This window comes from Cygnus olor, chromosome 2, assembly GCF_009769625.2.
Source record: "Cygnus olor isolate bCygOlo1 chromosome 2, bCygOlo1.pri.v2, whole genome shotgun sequence".
Taxonomy (NCBI): domain Eukaryota; kingdom Metazoa; phylum Chordata; class Aves; order Anseriformes; family Anatidae; genus Cygnus; species Cygnus olor.
The window spans coordinates 30383323-30403629 of record NC_049170.1 but is presented as its reverse complement, the minus strand read 5'-3'; the positions used below and the strand labels follow the sequence as shown (position 1 = coordinate 30403629).

Below are 20307 nucleotides of genomic sequence, written 5' to 3'. Positions count from 1 at the left end.
TATTGACACAAGGCCATCCTTGCACTAAATTCAAAATCCCGCTCTGAAAGTGTAGCAGTATTAAAACAGTTTGAAATATATGTTATCAAACACAATTAATATAAGCAAATATACATGTTTTTCTTCAGTCTTTTTTAAAAATGGTCAAACTGTTTCAGTTGAATTTTTTTTTTTAAATTGCAGTCAAAAATTTACTGATGTAGAAATGTTTAGCTCAAGTCATTGAAGCTTGACATTGCCTAATTAAAATAAAATGGAAATAAATATAAATAGTAGATACATGAATAAGATATGTAAATAAAACACAGTAGAAATTGTGACAAACTCAAATGTAACAATAAGTGATTGCCCCAATCTCTAGTCCCTTAAAGCCTGAGTATGACTTTGGTTTTTACATTTTAAAATATTCCTTTTTTATTGTCTGTCCTCCTTTTATTTGCATCTTATTGCTGGTCTATTGTTCCACACATTCTGACACAGTGTGCACGCTATAATGAAGTATATGTGCTCTTCAGGTGTAGAATAAAGTATTTACTATTTCCATATTTAGATACAGGACAATTTTTCAATTATATGTCTTGTAATTGCTTAATCAGAAAGGTTATATAAAATAGTTTTAGCAGTAGGGGGGTTTCTGATTAACTGATAATGGAGCAAACCCTTATCACAGACTATTTTGATCATTTTGCCTTGATTACCAAACATTAGACTGAACTTTTCCAAGAAACATATTAAAGTTTCTAAGTCTGACACTTATCTGCAGAATATAAGCACTGTAAGAAAAGGCAGTACTAGCCCTTCCATACCATTTTGCTGATTTGTTTCAACCCCGTTTAAGAAGCTCATTCCACTTATCAGAAAATTAACCAATACTTGACCGTGTGGAACACCACCAGCAAAAAAAAAAAAAAAAAAAAAAAAAAAAAAATATTTAGGCTCTAGAAGGAAGCTTGGTTTTGTTGTTCTTGCATCCATAGACGGTATATATTTTGACATACTGTAATCCAATAGCAGCATTAGATAGGGTTGGGTCAGCCTTTAATCACAATTGATGTTTTATTTATATTGTATTTTCAAACAAGAAGTTAAGAGTTTAGCTATGCTCTTTCAAGCATATGCAAAAACACTTTCCTGTAAAATAATCTATTCCTTTTCTGAATCTAACAAAAAGCGTTGTAAAGAAAAGTGCTACTGTAGGACAATTTATTTATTTATTTGTTTGTTTGTTTTACTGGAATAAATTTTATCTTTGTTTTGGTTATCTCATATTAAAAGTTGAAACAATTCGAAATTATCAGCTCCACTAGGAGGGAAAAAATAGACATGACAGCAGCCCATGATTCAGTTTCTTACAGTTTTAATGCATCAAAATATGTATTTGTTTATCAGACTATAATTTACTTGTACCATTTAGAAAGAAATTAGAAATTTATTAATCTTCTGAATGGACTCATCTATTTACTGCTGTCTTGATGAGTAAATAAACTTCACCTGTTTGAAAGAGTAAAACTAGCAGAAGATGGGAATTTAGATATTTAGATATTTTTTGATTAATAGAAAAAAAACAGTATATTTGCTATCATTTATTATATGACTGATCATGAAAAATGGAAATTTGAGTATGGAAAGATACGTATAATTTGTCTTTATTTCATACATTTAACTGTGCTTTGTATGGATAACAAAAGATGAAATACGATTTTCTGTTCAATAAAAATTTTAGTGCATTTGAATAAAAACATGCAATCTAATCTACCTAATGGCTGGTAAAGAAGTTGGTAAGTCCTTTTGAAAATGAACGAAAAAAAAGTATTTGTATCCATATCTATCTTTTTACTGGAAAAAATTATGCAAAATTAAGTATGTATTCACTGTAAAAATTCTGGCAACGAGTACATTGTCTTTCTATTCTTAAAAACAGAGGTGTAGTCAGCTAGGAAAAGGAGGACAGGCTCACAAGACTATATTTTTTACTTTTATTTTAAATTATTTTATTTCATTTATTGTTTTATTTTATTTTTGCCTAACAGAATAGGGTATATTACAATGATACGAAACACATCTGCCATCAAAAATTCACCTGATGAATGCACTTAATCTTCTATCTTATAATTCTACAAGGTTTTACTTATAGACCTGCACTTTCTGGTAAACCAGTGCCAACGCTGGGTTTTCATTTTCTGAACTCAAAAGACATGAATTTGAAACCGCAGATTCTGAATGACTCTAAGATATGTCTATCTATTTTATCCGTGTGCAAGTCAAAGAGTTTATTATATGCAATGTTAAGAAGTCAATTTAAAGAAGGCTTTTCAATAAAGAAAAATAAAAGATGCTTCTTTTGTGGTAAAATAACAAATAGCAAGAGGAAAGGATCTCAAAGGACGAAAAATGAAAAGGCTCGTTAATCTTAATAATAGTATAAGAAGATATGACAAAGTATTTTTTCTGAGCTCTTAACATCATTTTTTCCTGTTGTTTCATTATTCATCATTCCTGTATAGAAAGTAGCAGGAGAATAGCAGCATCTAGATTTTTCAAAGGTACCCAACAGAAATTCAGTACTTTGTTCACCTTTGCTTAGAAATGAAAGGATTATACATTTCTTGATGATCATTGGTATAAATAGAACAGTTGATCCCAGGTCAGCATGTCAGCATATTAACAAATCTACAGGTATAGAAGGAACCTACGTCAGACCACTTCCACTCACAGTCACATGGTACTGAATCTGATCTAAGCCCTTCTGTTTGTTGGCGCTCTTTTAAGAATTTCGTTTACCCTAGAGCAGTATGGATAGAATCCATCCTCAGAAACTGTTTCCAAACATTTTCAGATTTTCTGTGAAAAAAAAGAAATGAAATACTGGTACTTTTTTCTTCAGAAATGTGTCACTTTCTCTCTTACTATTCCCATCTCATATTGTTCTTGTGTCCCCCACCCCTTGAAGGCTGCCAGACTGGACACCCTTGCTCATCTCTGACAGTGAGAAGGAATTGTTGGCTCTCATGCCAGTAGGCTTCCTTGGAATAGACAGTACAGTATTGTCACTTCTCCCTCTGCATGGCTGTGACTAAGGAGGCAATTAAAGGGACTTGAAGAGCCACTAACTAGCCTTTTATTTATGTAATTTGAAATATGTACCAAGGGTGGGTTTTGTACTTTTGCTGCCTGACGGTAATCTGAGTTTCACTCCTCCACTTCTAGCTCAGGCAAGCTCAGTTTTTCAAGTTCCAAGCACACTGCACTATGTTTGTGTGAAAGTATAGCTTATACAAGTGGATGCATTGTATTCATACCTGATTTCACAGAATCACAGAATGGTTGAGGTTGGAAGGCACCTCCAGCGATCATCTAGTCCAATGCCCCTGCTCAAGCAGGGTCATGTAGATTGTTACACAGGATTGCATCAAGGCAGGTTTTGAATCTCTCCAAAGAAGGAGACTCCACAACCTCTCTGGGCAATCTGTTCTAGTGCTCTGTCACCTGAACCATAAAGTTCTTCCTCATAAAAGAAGTTATTCCTCATTTTGAAGTGTGAATATTGAATTCTAATTCAGTGTTGTTGGTTTTTTTTTCGTTTTGTTTTGTTTTTTAATTTTTAGCTTTTCATTTTGTTACACAATAGTAATTACTTATGATAGTTAAACAAAACTGTGCATACTTATTTAAAATGGTACTGCTGGTGTCCTGATTGTATTTAACAGTGTGCAATAAATATGGTAAAACAGAAGTGCAGTCTTTATGTATTTGATGAGAAAAAAAAAAAAAAGTAATCTCTGCCTGCTGTCATGATAAACTAAGCAATTTACTGATATTTATATCCTGTTTTGTTTTTCTGTAGAATTTATTGATGAACTTCAAAATGTAGGTTCTGTCACCTATTTAAAATGTGTTTATGAGTTAATTATCTTGTAATACAGCTCTCCTACTGCAAAATATCTAAAGATTGTTAGATCTAGAATTTTTATTTTCTTTGAATATCTCATCTGTCATCAGGAACAATAACCATTTACCTTTACCTCCAGCTAGCCTAAGGCAAGCTACATTTTTGTCTTGACTCTTCTTCACAATGGGAGTTCCCTGCTTGCACATTCTAGTACTCTGCAGGATAGAGATTTTAACCATGAATCGGAAATCATATAGTAGGTGTAAGACATGAAATAAAATCGATACATTTTTTCTGAGGCATGTCACTGGTTAAGTGTCAAAAAATATTCTGATAGTCACTGAAAAAGAAAAGTCAAAGGTACATTTGAACCTGTCAGTTCAACACATTTCTGTTATCCCTTTAGGGGATATCATACAACTTGACACCAACATTTAAGCTTTGAAAATTATGAGCTCATCTATTTCGAATGGGATGTCACATGTTCCCAAGCCTTTGCCATTACTTATAATGGAAGACAGGATGATCAGTTTTGTCACATATTGATAGTGAATAAGATCTTTTTTTCTTTTCTTTTTTTTTCTTGTTTCAGAATGAAGAACAAATTTTGGTATTTTGAATTTGGCACTTCGGAAACTTTCTCAGCCACCTGTAAGAAGCTGCATGAATCTGTAGAAATAGAAGTAAGAAACTAATTGTTGCCTTTATCTTTGAAATGTCACTAGTTTGGCTGAAATTCAGGGAGCAAGAGTGCAGAGTGCCTGAATCCAACAAGGCAAAGCAGTGCACATCCTTTTGACCCTATATTCCAAAATATTATTTTTATCATGTCTATTTGTAGTGCAGCCCTGAACACTGGAACAAAGTTCAGTTTGATGATTAGTGAAGTCTTAATACAGTAGATGAGGTCAAGAGGTGAAATATAACATTAGAAATCAATAGGGAGTGTGGCTAGGTCAGATGGAAAAATGAAAGACTGTCAGAGGGAGTGAGAGCTGCTGCAGGATTAAAATAAAAAAAAAAATTACTTATTATTTCTAGGTCCCAAGTTTTTATAACCTTTAAAACTCAGTTCCCTAAAATTGTACTTACTTTCCTGAATAAAGGTTAAAGGATATATGTTTTTTGGAATCATTCCCCTTCATTAAATAGCTTTTCTTTCTGCACAAGGGGTCATCATTCCATTATGCATTGAACATTAACTGAAAAGACACTGGATAGTTACAGACAAAATACGAATTTAAAATGATGTGCCACTGCTACTTTGATGGATGACAGAATAATTGGCTACATTACATAAACTGTTTGGGTGGCTGGTATTTATAAATAAGTAAATAAAAATGTGAAAAATGTGAAATAAGTGAAGTTACAAACCTGAGAATTTAAGTTAAATAATGAAATCATTTCATAAGAGGATTATGGTGTTCTCTTTTGCCTACTGTAATGAGAAACTCCTCGTGTCAATGGAGTATTTCTATAGCGGTATGAAATACTTGGAGAGGTATGGTAAGAGTATGATAGTTAGGTTAAAGACTCCTGAAAGGCATAATATGAAATGATCTGAAGGGAACATCTGGTAGCAAATACTGAGACTAAACCTCTAAGTTTGTGGTGCCAGACTTGCTTGTTACACAGCTTTTTCTTTTTTTTTTTTTTTTTCCACACACATTTCTTTAAAAAATAAATAAAATTACTAGGACAGTGATTCACACATTTGGGTTTAAGAACAGATAGCCTGAAAAATACTTGATTAGTTATTGGAAGAAATGCTTACCTGATTAGATTTAGTTCGAATATACTGCAAGTTAAATGTACCTTTTGATTAAATATGAATTTCATTGGCTTTCCTAAGAAAATATTTCTACTCAGCAAAAATCCTACATAGTCTCATACAGAGTAAGTTGTTATCTTCTTAAACTGTTTGATTGTAGCCATCAAAAGATTGATGAAATGTTAACATCCAAAAGTAAACAAATATGCATACAAGTTCATGATGCTGCTGATACCAGTTTTATAATTATTACCAATTCATATTAGTAACACTGTTATTACCAATAGAATATTACATTGTTAGTATATAAGACATGTTTGTTAATATTCACTTCCTCTATCCTGTCCATTCTCATTATTCCTACAATTAGGAACAAAAATCATAGGGGAAATAGTTTCCAAAATATTTACACAAGAATTATTAGGAGGTAGTTATTTACAGATATTACTACAAGTAAATTACATTTAAATGAACAATGCTTAACCAGTATGGTTGTATCTAATATTTCTCATTGTATGGTGTAAACACTTGGGAGTTGTGCTGTTTTCATCTTCTTTTTTCTTTTTTTTTTTTTTTTTTTAACCTGCTGCCCCTTGCTTGGGGGTGTTGCTGTAAATGAGAGCTTGGTGTATGATTACCTATTTCAGTCTGAACAAAGTCCACAAAGAATGCACTTTCTCTACAGCCAAATTTTGAATGAACAAAATCCATGAAGATTAAGGATCTATATATCTCTGAGCTAGGAGAAAGCGATCAAACATTCTGTGGGCAAATATTTATTCAACCATATATTTGATTTCTAATGTAATTAAGTTTGGCTTTCCTGATATACAGTCATTTCTTTTGAGTTCTGTATTTTTTATTCTGTTTTTATTCTGTTTATTCTGTTTAGTGTTTTAACACTAAATTCTTATAACTAAAATCTGTATTGAGGATACATGAAACGTCACCTCTTTGGTAACCCAAGAAAGTAGCATATACTAAAACATCATTCAGAATAAGAGATGGTTTTATTTCCAAATTGTGATCCAAAATTTGACAAGAGAACCAGGTTCTAAAGGAAAAAAAATAATGATTATTTTTTAAATAATAATGTGTCAATAAATGAAGCTTAAGACTTTACAGTTTAGAGCACTTATACATTATTTCCACCAGAACGAAGGAAGGGTGGAAGGGAGGAAGGGAGGAAGGAAGAGAAAAAAAAAAAGAAAGAAGAGAAAAAGGAAGGAAGGAAGGAAATATGTGAAAGATATGTAATGAGACTAGGCATAGATCCAGTGTAAATGGGGTTGTCATGGTACATAACTGCTGCAAAAGCATCATGTGAGCAGAGGAAGCCTGCTTATACCACCTGATATTAATAGGTGGTAGAGAGGAGCTTAAATGATTATGTAGTCTTGCATAATGTTGTACTTGGTTACATGGATATGTTCTCCACAGAGAGATGATCTGGAAATTTTGGTGTAATGAATGAAGTGTAGAAGATAATGTCAGAAATGTCAGAATAGGGACTGAAGTCAAGCACAAAAAAAAAAAGTAGGAACACTAATGTTTATTTTAAATCTAGTAGGCATACTCTGTATTTGAAAGTATGCTTTTATTTTTAGCAGTATCATTGCTTTATTATTGCTCTATATGGGAAAAAAAAAAAAAGAAGGAAAGAAAAGGAGCAGAACACATCTAGTTTTGTTGTTGTAGCATATGAATGTGTTAGGACAATGCAGAGCTACCTGTCGTGCAAACTTCTTGACTGTGTGCGAACAAAAGAAATCCTCCTTTTGCTAATTCAGAAAGTTCCTCACCACTGTGGGATTCAGAGGCCTAGTCAAATAATTGTCTTAGAGTACTACCTGCTGTGTTCAATATTGAGTGAAAATGGAAGCCAGACCCTCAGCCATCCTATTTCACAGATCTTCTTTTATTTAAATAATTCCAGTCAGTTTGGGGGACGCCAGACCTTTATAAATTAACAGCAGGGAAATACCAAAGGTGTCAGATTGCATATTTATCATCTTTCTCGTGTAATACTTAAATATGTATTAAGAAGTGACTGACATAAATTAGGCAGATTTCAGAAGCCACAGGCCGTGGCTTGTAGAGGACCCCCTTCTGCTTGACATTTCATCCTTGTCAAAGATCAAATTATTTTAATTTAGGCTGCAAATTATAAGGAATGAAGACTTCTTTGTGGGAATTCCCTGTGGTAATCTGACTTTTGTTGTTACTGCTGCTTGACAGTGTGCAAAAGATATAATATGCATGCAAATAAGGTTAAAAAATATGTACTATCTAATTATCCAGCCAGTACATTCCACTTGAAGACAGTGGGAGGCCTGACACACAGTATGTGTTTGATTCATTGAGGCCTGCAGGGTATTTACACAAGATTACTTTTAATTATGAAATTAATATCTGTTTATCTAGAATGTATAGGAGTAAGTGAGCATATACATGAGAAGAATTTTTAGTAAAATTAATCGTCTCAATATTTAATACATATAAAATATGGGCAAAAACATGAATTTGCTTCCAAAATAATTGTGAAGGCCCATGACATTTTTATTGCCAGAAAAGTCTGATTAAAAAGTTACACTTTCAATTGTAGTTGTTGCTACATCTGCTAACTTACAGATATGTCTTTTCACTTAAAAGGTTTCCCTGTATGTATGTAATACACAGGTTCTTAAAGAGCAAATATGAAATGGAAACCTTAATGTCAAAATTGTTCACTCTCCAGATTGACAACGTTAAGATGCAGAGTATGCATTATAATACAGTTCTGTTTTGTGTTCTGGGAAAGTTTTAGGGTAAACGAATAATTATGCACAGCTTTTTTTGAGTTCTGCACTCCTTAAAAGCTGTGATAAAAGTTTAGATAAAAAGAGGACAAAGTGCCAGTGACCCACAGAGCATCAAGCTGCAAGATGTCAGTGGACTGTTACTGAAGCATGGTTAATTATTTTTCCAGTTTTCTTCCTGATTATTACGTATTGGAATTACAAAATAAGACCCTTAATCGATTTTAAATGCATGACTGGACCCCCTACTGGCTTGCAGAGCATTGCAGAAGTAGGATCTAATGTTTGTAAAATATACTGCAGTACACAACAAGGTATATGTAACTCACCAGGATGTCTGTGTACTCTAGCTATGTTGTGAGGCATGAAGCTAATCTACCTTCAGCTAAGGTGCAAGTTTATGTACCAGTCCTGGGAACTTTGGCTTACATGCACAGGTTCAACTGAAGTACCCTGAAGTTGGGTCTTTTTAATTCTGTGGAGGTTCTTCAGTATTTTGTTACATTTTCTATGCGTGAGGAGCTTGCCCAGATCCTAAGAGAATGTGGGTGGGGAGGAGAGTTTTGCCTGAATAAGTTGTAGTCACTGAAGGCTAGGTATGTCTTGTGTATGTCAGGCAAACTGTGCTTGCAAATGTAGGCTTCTGCCCCCTGAGAAGACACTGCAGTTTGTTGCTCAACAGGCTTATAAACTAAGGTCCCTGAATAGTTTTCCTGCAAATGAAAATTATGGTCCCTTTAATGGTCCTTTTAACTTAAAGCCATAATTTAACAAATTACTATATATCTATAAAATTTTTGTCAGTGTCCAGTGTTGCTGTTGAAAGCAGGAGTGCATCTAGTGAATCTTGGAAAGCTCTGATCACTGATACCTCTTCTTTGGCCCCATATCCCTCTTTTGCCTAAATGTGAAAGAAATATTGAAAAACCTCAAGAACATGATATACAAAACAGTGAAAATCCCTCAATGACGCTCCTAAAAATGGCCATGTTTTCCTTTGGCAATGATGCATGTTTCAGAGAACTAGCATAATAACTATTGCTGATGGAGGTCCTATGATAAGAAATGCTGTACCTGCATCAGCACTTTAATAATCTTACCTCTTAGTATGAGTTATTAGGCAGGCATAGCTCTATACTAATGTGCCAATTGAACCTTTGGATTGAAACTAATATCTGCATGGTATTCTGTGCTATCAGGGACCCTCTTAGACCCTTTTCCATAAAACTGTGTATGCCTTGTATTCAGGGACTTCAGTTTCATGTGGAAGGGACTCAGGTGTTATAACAGCAAATATCATTGCAAAATTGTAAGACAGACAATTTATCTGGAACAGGAAACAAAAAAAAAAACTAGCAGTTATTGCTGTAGTGATTTTTACAGTATAAATGTTTGTCTGCTAATAGCTGGAGTGATAGGTAGAACATTCTGATTTTTCTTTCTCTTTTACTGCTCTCTTTCTACCCCCACCCCCAACCCTTTGTTGTTTTTTGTTTCTGTTTTTTTTTTTTTTTTTTTCCTTGCTAATCAGTGTGATGGAATTCAGCTAGACTTAATCAATATTTCTCTGGAAGGAATTGCTATTCTGAACATCCCAAGCATGCACGGTGGATCAAATCTTTGGGGAGAGACAAAGAAAAGACGTAGCCATCGTCGGACAGAAAAGAAGAGGTCAGATAAAAGAACCACTGTCACAGATGCCAAGGAACTGAAATTTGTATGCCAAGGTAAGCTTACAGATTAATATAGGCTACCTGGCTCCATACAGTCAACTCAGTTCTATAATTGCCCTTGCATTGCCTCTTGTCAAGACAAAAGATAGACAGCTCTTAGCTACTTCTTTTCTGCATTTAGCTTTTCTGATGGGAAGCGCTGGCAAAGTGTAAAAAGGCGTAAAGAGACATGCTGACGATTACAATCTATGTACTTGCAAACCTGCTTTTTTTTAGATGGGATGTTACCTGTTAAGCAGACTAAGCACACCATGTGGCACTGTTTGCTACTGTCATATTCGGTCTAGACGTACCTGGAGTTTTGGGGAGTAAGAAAATGCTTACTTAGCATTTTAAATGCTTATAAATGTCAGTGTGCGTAAAACTTGGGAATAATCATGGCCTGCTTCTAATAAACTTTTCCTGAGGCTGTGGAAAATTACTTTAGGATAACAAGACAAAACTGCCTATATATTTTATGTTACCATATTGTGATGCTGTGTGCAATCCTTCATTGTATATGATGTAGCTTGTTTGTATGGGCATGCTCCTTTCTTCAGGACTCATTACTTTCCTGGTGATTAGGAGAATTTGTTCCTTAAATTTTGTTATAATCATAACTTCCAACAAATCCTTACAGTAAATAGTAATATTTATTCTACTTCACAGAATCTGAATACTAGGTGTTTTAACACATCGTTATATATCACAAGTTGTGGTGACTTTAAAATTTTCTGTTCACAGCAAGGGATAAGCAGACCAGACTTCAAAAACTTTTTTTAATTTCCTTTCTTTACTTTTTATTCTATGGAAATAATATCTCCTGCTTCAGTGGTTCCAGCATCCATAGACTTAATAAATGTCAGGACCTTAACTGTCTGATGTTACTATGGTCCTTTTACTAGTTTTGGATATCCTATTTTTTGTATTTTATCAGCAATATTTTTTTAAATCATTAGTTATATCTTAATATGTGGTGTGGTTTTAATCCAGCTAATTTACCTGGATAACAAAAGTTGAGGAACAAAGTTTTTTATGGCTTTGCGGCTGCAATAGGTACTAGGACCCAAAATTTTCTGTGCTGTAGCAATTTCATATGTTCTCAGTGTCTCAAGGTAACTTACCAAATACATTGTCACCTGAAGTCTTACCAGTTGCTAAGCTTCTTCGTACACTACTATCTCTGTATTCTGTCAGTGTTCAAGAGATGGAAGCAGACTAATGGGTAATGGACTCACAAAAAATATTTTCTTTTCTGTTGCTTCTGAACATAGGGAGATGGGACACTTGACCCTTTTGATAAGTAGTGAAACAATTTATTATTTAACTGTTGAGGTTATGTATGTATTTAATACATAAATAACAGTGATCTCAAACTAATGACTATTTTCGGTGCTGATATTAGAAGGATGTTGCTATGTATTTGCATTTTCCTGTACAGGAAAAAAATAAAATAATAATAATAATAATATCAAAGACTTTAAAACATCAAAGTGATTAGAAGATCCTACATTATCTATAGAAGTATTCATAATGCAAACATTAAGTACCTTACTGTAGAAACTATGTGCTGTGGATGGAAGTGATTTCACCCAAAGGCTAGTTTCAAAGCAGAGGTTGACTTTTCAAAATTATAAGCTGGAACACCTATATCTTGTCACTGAATACATGGGTAGTATACATCTACAGTAGCATTTCAGTGCTTAATAAGATTAGAAGAGGATTTCCCAACTGGGCCTGTTTGTTGCACTTCATTTTGAACTGGGAAGACTTTGATTGAAACCTTCTAAAGAAGGAACCTTTGCAAGGTCCTGCTGCTGTCCTCCCTCTGCTCTTGCATGTGTTACTTAATGTGAGCCAAGTATATGCAGCATGGTCATCACTGCAGGAAAAATGATCAAAGTTCTGCCACATCTTTTTTTTTTTTCTTACCTTCCCCAAATGATCATACAGATATGTATCTCTCTCTAAGCCTGCTCCCCTCTTTTTTTTTCCCCACTTACTGTTGTTAAAGTGTAGGTAGCCAATTGAAGCCAAAAGGCTTGTATTTTCCTTGCCTTCCCATTATCTACCTCTGCATACTCAATCCACAGTTTTGTGCTTTAATAAAATGGTCACCTGTTTGGAAAACAACCTGATTAGCCTTAATCAGAAAAATGATATATTGAAATGTAGCAATTTAAAATGTGTGTTGCTTAAATACATTCCCAGCTCGTCTCATGCATATACACTAAAGAGCAAGATTTGGCACTGGTAGTGTATAGGTTTGTGTGTGTCTATATATATCATATATATTTCTATTGAACTGCTGACTGGCTTTGATATTTTTGTATAAAAACATAAGTTAATTGCACAAATATGTTTTCATATAACTCTTTAGAAAGAAAACCTTACTTAGCTAAGGCTATAATAATACTAAATATTATCCTATTCTTTGTTAATGGAAGCAAATACTACAGTTTTCAATTCAGTTCCTATCCAGAAATGCAGCCTATAGAGGGTCTTTCTGCAAATGTTGTTAGGGAAAGAATTGGGTTCTTCTTCTTCTTTCTTCATCTTCTTCTTTTCTTCTTCTTTCTTCTTCTTCTTTATTCTCCTTCTTCTTCAACTAATCTAATTTAATTTTACTAATTTCTCATTACCATTTCTATTGCACAAACTCAATGTATCAGACAAAATATATATCTACAGATATGTGACAGTCCATGAAGGTAGATGATTTGATTGTAAAACCTTGACATTATGAATCTGACAGTTGCAGTGTTTTGTTTTGTTTTAAAATCTCCCAGTATGTACATATCTATGATATATCTATCACAATCAATTTTTTTAAATACAGTTTTTAGATACAACTTTGAACTATCCTTGAACAGTATTTGGACAGGAATTTTGGGTAAATGTATACAGATATTGAAAATGCCCAAAATTGCTTCTATAAAAAGATGAACATACTGCATATAAACTAAAGTATGAGTTGAGAAACATAAATAACTAAGCTACTTGCTGTTTGGAAATGACATCCAAAACATAAGTTGAATCATGAAAACATATCTTCTGTAAAAGATATGTCACTTATGTTAGGTGTTAAACAGCAAAATTTTCTTCCTCACAGACACACTAAATTGAACTTTAAAGCCTTTTGTGAGAAAGGGAAATTATTCTTTTGAAAATTTCTCTCTTAAACATTTTGCTGAGTGGAGTCAGATTCCTTTAGGGGGAATGTTTTTATGCTTTGTTTTGTTGTCATTGCTGAAATTCAGTTAGAGCCCTGTCCTGAAATGAAGTATCTTTTAAGGTCATCAATCTCTTTTAAAGTCAGTCATCATTTTGGCTGGGATAGAGTTAATTTTCTTTGTAGAGGTTCACACAATGGTGTGTTTTGGATTGTTGATGAAAATTGTGTTGATAACACACCATTGTTTTTAGCTGTTGCAGAGCAGAGCTTACATAGAGCCTTTCGGTTGGTTGGTTGGTTGGTTGGTTTTTTTTGCTTCTTGTGCTGCCTTACCAGCGAGGAGCTGGGGGTGCTAAAGGAGCTGGGAGGGGACACAGCCAGGACAGCTGACCCAGACTGACCAAAGGGATATCCCATACCATACTGTTGTATGCTTAGCAATAAAAGCTGAAGGAAAGAAGGAGAAGGGATGGGGTGTGGGTGGGTGGGATGTGAAATATTTGAAATGATGGTGTTTGTCTTCCCAAGAAAACATTACACATGATGAGCCCTGCTTTCCTGGCAGTGGCTGAACACCTGCCTGCTGATGGGAAGCAACAAATGAACTACTTGTTTTTCTTTGCTTGCATGCACAGTTTTTGCTTTACCTAGTAAACTGACTTTACCTCAGCCCATGAGTTCTCACACCTTCACCTTTCCAATTATCTCCTCCATCCCACCTGGGGAGAATGAGCGAGCAGCTGTGTGGTACTGAGCTGCCTATTGGGGCTAAACAACAAAATCTCTAAAGACTTCATTGCAAACATCTATGTAACTTATTTTCACAAGAGTAGTTTCAGTCACCTTGATGGATTCATTCCTGAAGGAAGCATCTATGAACTATTAATGGTTGAAACCTTTAGACTATAAATATTTCAGTACAATACTTCCTTCTTATTTATTTTGTACATTGCCAGGCACACTGATACTTAACCAAGTAGTGAACAAGTTGATCTGCACAGCTTGTTAAAAGAGCTTCAGTGAGCTATTGCTCAGCAACGTCCCAGACTTCTATACCATTTCAACACAGTGTGCGTTCATGTCACAGCACCTAGCCATATACCATGCTTACCAATATGATTCCGTAATTCTATGTGGAAATCTTGGTTAATAACTGCATTATGAATTTCTGAATGGAAATGCAAAAATTTTAGATATAGTGAACTGTCTGTATACATATTATTCTACAGTCAAAAACAGGGGACGTACAGAGGGCGTGAAGGCCTCAGAACACTTCAAAACATCCATACACAGTGGAAAAGGAGAAAATACCTTTTTCCATTAGGTATCAATTTCCATTCTACAGGGGAAGGAAAACATCCTATCCCAAATTTTCATATAGGTAAGGGATTTCTAACAAGAATTCTAAAGCCAATTTGTCAGCTTTGTGGGCTAGCACATTAATTACATTTCTGGAGGTCTTTCAAAAAATATGCTTTGGCCATGTGATTTCTCCTTGCTGTTTATAATTTCCTAACTATTACGAGTTGTGAGATCTCTATGATTGAATTATATTGGAGAAGTTAGAAACTGTGTTCCAGTTCAGCGTACAGTGTGAGTTCAGTATCAGTAGAAGTTTAGGTTATTTATGGTATGGTACAAGACATGTATAAGATTGCAATTATAGAAAGCTACAGATAATGTAATGGCTAGATTACCTTATCTCTCTAATTTTGTATCTTGTTTAGGCAGTTTATCACACACTGATAAATTGATACATATCGACACATTATCACCATGGAAAAATAACTAAATATAGCTGTTTCTGACCTGGTCCACGAAAGCCTATTGAACTTAGAGAAATAATGTTGTTTAGACAGAGCATCTAAATAGAATCATTTAATTACTTGCTGTCTTGACAATCCTAAGTAGGTATTTTTGTGCATATACGTACAAAACTTGAAGAATACAAATATTATTGATATAATCCAGCTCTACCAATTTTAGTAACCAGTGTTGTAGGTTATTTGTGTTACTTTAAAGAAAGGAAAATAAAAAGGCAAATGAGCAAAATACCTTAAGTTTATAAAAAAAAAATCCATTCAACAACTTGAGGTAATACATTTGATATTCATAATTCCAGCAAGCAGAAATATGCCTACCCAATGAAAACCAGTGACTAAATCAGTTAAACAACAAATGAAATAATTAGTAATGCACACTGTTGTGGGCTAGGCTCAAAAATCATTAGACAGCTTGCCAAACAGTTACAGTCCTTTTGCAAGAAGAGTCTGTACACAAGCTGAGGTGTATATATATGCTTCCAAAGCAAAGATACAAGTAAGGCGTATATGCTGGAAATACCTTTCTGGGTAATATATGTAAGGGTTTATATTTCTGTGAAGGATAATAGAAAAAGAACAGTGAACCTGAGAAAAGGGAAAACACTGAACAGAGTAATAGAAAATCTGTTGAGGCATTTCTTAGGAAAAGTGAAGAGGAAGACAGCTTTTTCAGCTGAATTCTGACTATAAAACTGTTAGCTAAGCAAAGAGACTGCCTTCTGTCTCTTCTGTCTTCCTATATTTAAGGAAAATGCTCTTTTGTCTGTAACAGTAAGAAAAAAAGTATGAAGAAAGAAAATCTAACATTGGTGTTCTCTTCCTAATGAAAGCAACCCAATAAGACCTACAAGTTGTATGACACAGACATCAGGGGAAAAAAAAAAAGAAGAAGGAAACAAGTTTCTTAAGCAGTAAAATAGATACAGTTTAGAAGAATTATGGCAGGTAATCTTCAGGTCCCAGAAAAGGTAAAATGGAAGGAGTATCCATATGCATGCTAGTATGCTTATTTAAATGGAACTAATCACTGATGACACACGTATAAAACATTAAGTCAAAGCAATAAGTGTATGAAATTCTGGAGAATAATCCAGTATTATTTAAATGTAAAGTACTATAAAACTCATGTGGAACTTATTTCTAGTGTGAAAATTTAGGAAACGTACATATGATGAGTTATAAAGTTACATGAATCTAAAATGCTTTGAATGTTTCATTCACACATCCACTTCATTTAGGGATATACCTCAATTTCTTTGCTTGGAAAATAACACAAAATTATCCATGTATGAAATTTTCAAATTTTCATTTCTTCCTAAATTTTCCCTAATTGCTCTGAAAATAGCATCATTTTTCAAGGTTTTTGGCACATTATTTTCTGTCCTAGAAAACTAGGAAGACAGAGAAATCCCTTAAATATAAATAAGATAACCCTTCTAATCCAGATATTTTTTCAAACATTAAACACTTTGAAATACATATCTAAATTGAAACTGGTTTTGTTGTTTGTTTTAGATGCGTAGAACCATGTTCTCTTTTCTGGATACAATGCTAAAGTGGCCCACATCTTTAATGAATGCTGTAGTCACTAGTTCATTGTACGGAAAGGACCATGGCAGAATATCTGTCTTTCCAGTGTATATGCAAATTCTTGTTGCAGTATAGCTTCCAGGTGTTGGGCACTTGAGCTGGGGAAGTACCTGTCTGGGGAATATAGCATAGGCAATGTTGGGAAGCGGAGTAACATTCAGTGGAGTTATATGTTTCCCCTTTTTTAGTTTGGGCTGCATTATTTTGTCACCTTTTAAAAAAAATTGAATGGCTCACTGAATATCCTATTTCCTTTGTGTGCACTTGTGTTGTGGCACTCAGTCATTGTGCATTGCCTCTTTTATCAGCAGAGTAGCAGCAATTGGCCACCACATCAGGCATCTTGCTCCATGTCTCCAGTGAGAACTTAATAGCTACTGGGAACTGCTGTCCCACCGAAAGCAGCTGCTTGGGGTAGTTCATCGGTGTAGGAGGTGGTGATCATTGAATTTGCAATCTCTCCAAAGCCAATGAGGGCAAGGAACCTTTGCCAATTTGCTCACATGGAATCATCTGTTCCTGTAAACCCAGGACCTGCAGCTTTGCAAAAGTCAGGACTCAACTCTAAGTTGTTTCCATTGATACAATAGTTTCCATTTTTTGGCAGTTCCTCTAATAGCTGTGGAGCAGAGTGCTTCATATTGCAGTATTTCCACTGTTTAGCAATATTTTATTTCTGTGGATACATGAATATAATAATAATGAGGGAAAAAAAATGTCACTGTTTTTCCACATTAGCAAATTCCTACTTGTATTCTTTTCCTTTAAGCAATGGTTTGGGAGTTTAGACATAGCGTAGAAGTGAGAAAGGTGCTGAGCTACTTAACATGACAAAGTATTGGCTCTGGGAAGTGCACGTAGAGGGTCTTCTCAGTAGAGAAGTAATTTTCCTAACTGAGAACTTGGATTTTTTCTGACTATCTGAGGGGTAAGTTTGTATTCAAATACCTTTTCAACATATTAGCTACTGATGACTCTGTGGATTTAGCTCCTCTCTTTTACAGCTTGAACACATATACTGGCACAACAGATCCAGCTATCAGGAAGGGACAAATGGCACTTTGTCCTATCCATTTACTTAAATTGTGCATTGTGCCCATTTGTTTGTAAGATCTGAAAGTCAAACATTCACTTTACCATAATATTAAAGATAGCAGAGTTCTCCTAATAAGGCAATGTACTACTGGACTCACATTTTGATTATGCCAATAAAAAAGGCTTTTCTCCTCTTTCTTCCTCCCCCACAGCAGCAGAGCTTTAGGATACCTTCTTTTCCTCTGTATACCTTTATTACTCACAAGGTGCTGTATTCAGAAAGAGCCTTATTCATGCAAGTACACCAATCAGCCTAGGGGATGGAGTCCATAATTCATAACACACTTTGAATCTTTTAGAAATATAAATACCATTCCTAGTTGCTGTGAAATACTGATTTTTATTGTTAGAAGGAAGTAGTAGGACCTTGAAAAATAGATTGATAGTCTGATTTGGTTTTATATTTATCAAGCATGTATATAGGTTTCTGTGCAATATAGATCATAGTAGAAAAACAATTTCCTTTTATTTACAAGGCAATTGAGATTGTCATTGTATTATACCTTTTGGTGCACAGAATGTTCATTTTCTTTCAAACGTTATTCATCAAAAGAGGATAATTATGGTGTATTTCATAGACTGCCAGAAGGAAAATGTATCTTTGAAAAGTTTCATTTCCCTTAAGTTGCTCATTTTCTATAGGAAGACAGAGCTATTAAGTAACATACCCATGACAAAGATTGATTAAAATGGCATAAAGGACTATCTTATCTCTAAGTACAGGGATTTACACATATAACTCTTATGACTTTAAATGCAGTAGGTGAAATTAACTCTAGCTATTGTATAAAAAAAAAAAAAGACCAAGTAAATTGGTTTGTACAGAGAACTAAGTGAAGGTGGGAAGCATAGCATGTTAGGTACCAACCAAAAAGTAGGAAGTTACTCATTATTGTAGGGTACACCCACCATAATATAGCATGCAAACTATCAAGCCAAGTTCTGTACCAGCAGCATTAATGCAGTATTCTGCTGGGACTTTCCTTTGCTGCTAAACAGTAAAAACATCATCTTGCTGATGGGTCTAAGTTTCTTAGGAAGAGTCTTCATCCAGCACCTTGGAGCAGTTCAGGTCCCTCTATAATGCATGCTGCAGCATCCAAAGTAAATTTGGGCTGTGTCTACCTTACCTGGAACAAGGGATATTTCCTTAAAAACACATTGTGCAGGGCCTATATCTTACCTCAGCACAGGTGTCTGTAGAAGGCTAGTGTGATCTCTTCCACAACAGACACAGTAACTCTGCTTTGCTGGGAGCCCTTAATGACTCTTGTACCTTATTTACCCAGGTAAATGAATACTTACCTGTGAGGCAGCCATGTTATTAGTGAAGATGTGGTAAATGATAAGGGATGTGAATGAAATACCCAATGGCATAAGATGATACGTATCATTTTCATTATAGTAAAGCTGATCAGCTTATGCAAGGTTTTTGTTTGTTTTCTTTTCCCTCTGCTTTCAGTGCTGGAGGCTACAGATTTACTGCTGTTTGTGTAAAGACTTGACTTTTGCTTTAAAATACACATTGCAGGATGTAAAGGTCTATAATAATTAGTTCATTTATGCACAAAAGGAGAAGCTCAGCTTTGCCTTTCTTGAACTCTATTGTTTCTTCATTCTGGTCTTTTCTCTGACCATAGCTTTGCTACTGTGCTTTGGCAGTTCGCACAGAAGAGTGGCAGTAGCATGGTGTGGTGAGTCTAGAACTTGGTTTACTAACGTAGAAGACAAGTAATTGTTATTTAAAGTTCACTGTGCTATCCTTAAAATGTGAGTATTTCTACATGAGCATTGGGCCATAAATCCTTTTTGGGGTAATTCCACTGAAATTGTGAGATTTATATGAGGGAGTAATAACGTGCCATAGCTCGGGGCAGAATTTCATATGTTCCGTATCTCTGAATGTGCACGAGGAAAAAATAACAAGTTTCAGAGGAGAAAAAATATGAGTGTGTGTGTGTGTATAGATATATTTAAAAACATATGTTTAATTGACATTTTAGATTTTGTAATCACATAAATAAATGCCTTTTCCTCTACGTCAGCTACGCTTCCTTAACAAACATACTATTTTTTTTAAAGATTTTTTGTTAGATATATCTTCTACATTGTATATTGATTTATGCTCACATACTTTTTATTTTTTACAAAACATTAAATTCTCATATTTTTCTCATATGTAGCATGTTTAACACTTAATGCAGAAGTGTTAAACCTGTCTGAGAACAGAAACTAGCCCCCAACTTAGTTATAAAAATCTTCTATTATGGTACTTTGATACAGAGTTTTCTTTAATTAAGAAAGCGAAAACATCTGTTACTGTCTCAACATAGTTTTTGAGTTTCATATCAATTTTATAATTCATGTGTTTTTCTGCATCTGAAGTTTTGTAAATGTTGCTGTTCTTACTAAAGCTTACAAAAAGTCAGCAATTAACTAACTACAACAGGTGTT

At 34.5% G+C, this 20307-nt stretch overlaps 1 protein-coding gene across 1 annotated transcript in view; it reads left to right on the top strand.

Moving 5' to 3' along the window:
* DGKB (diacylglycerol kinase beta) overlaps positions 1–20307 on the top strand; it is a 357454-nt gene that overhangs the window by 265523 nt on the left and 71624 nt on the right. Inside the window, 2 exon segments of the mRNA XM_040548594.1 lie at positions 4482–4572; positions 9990–10185. Of these exon segments, the coding sequence (XP_040404528.1) occupies positions 4482–4572; positions 9990–10185 (287 nt within the window).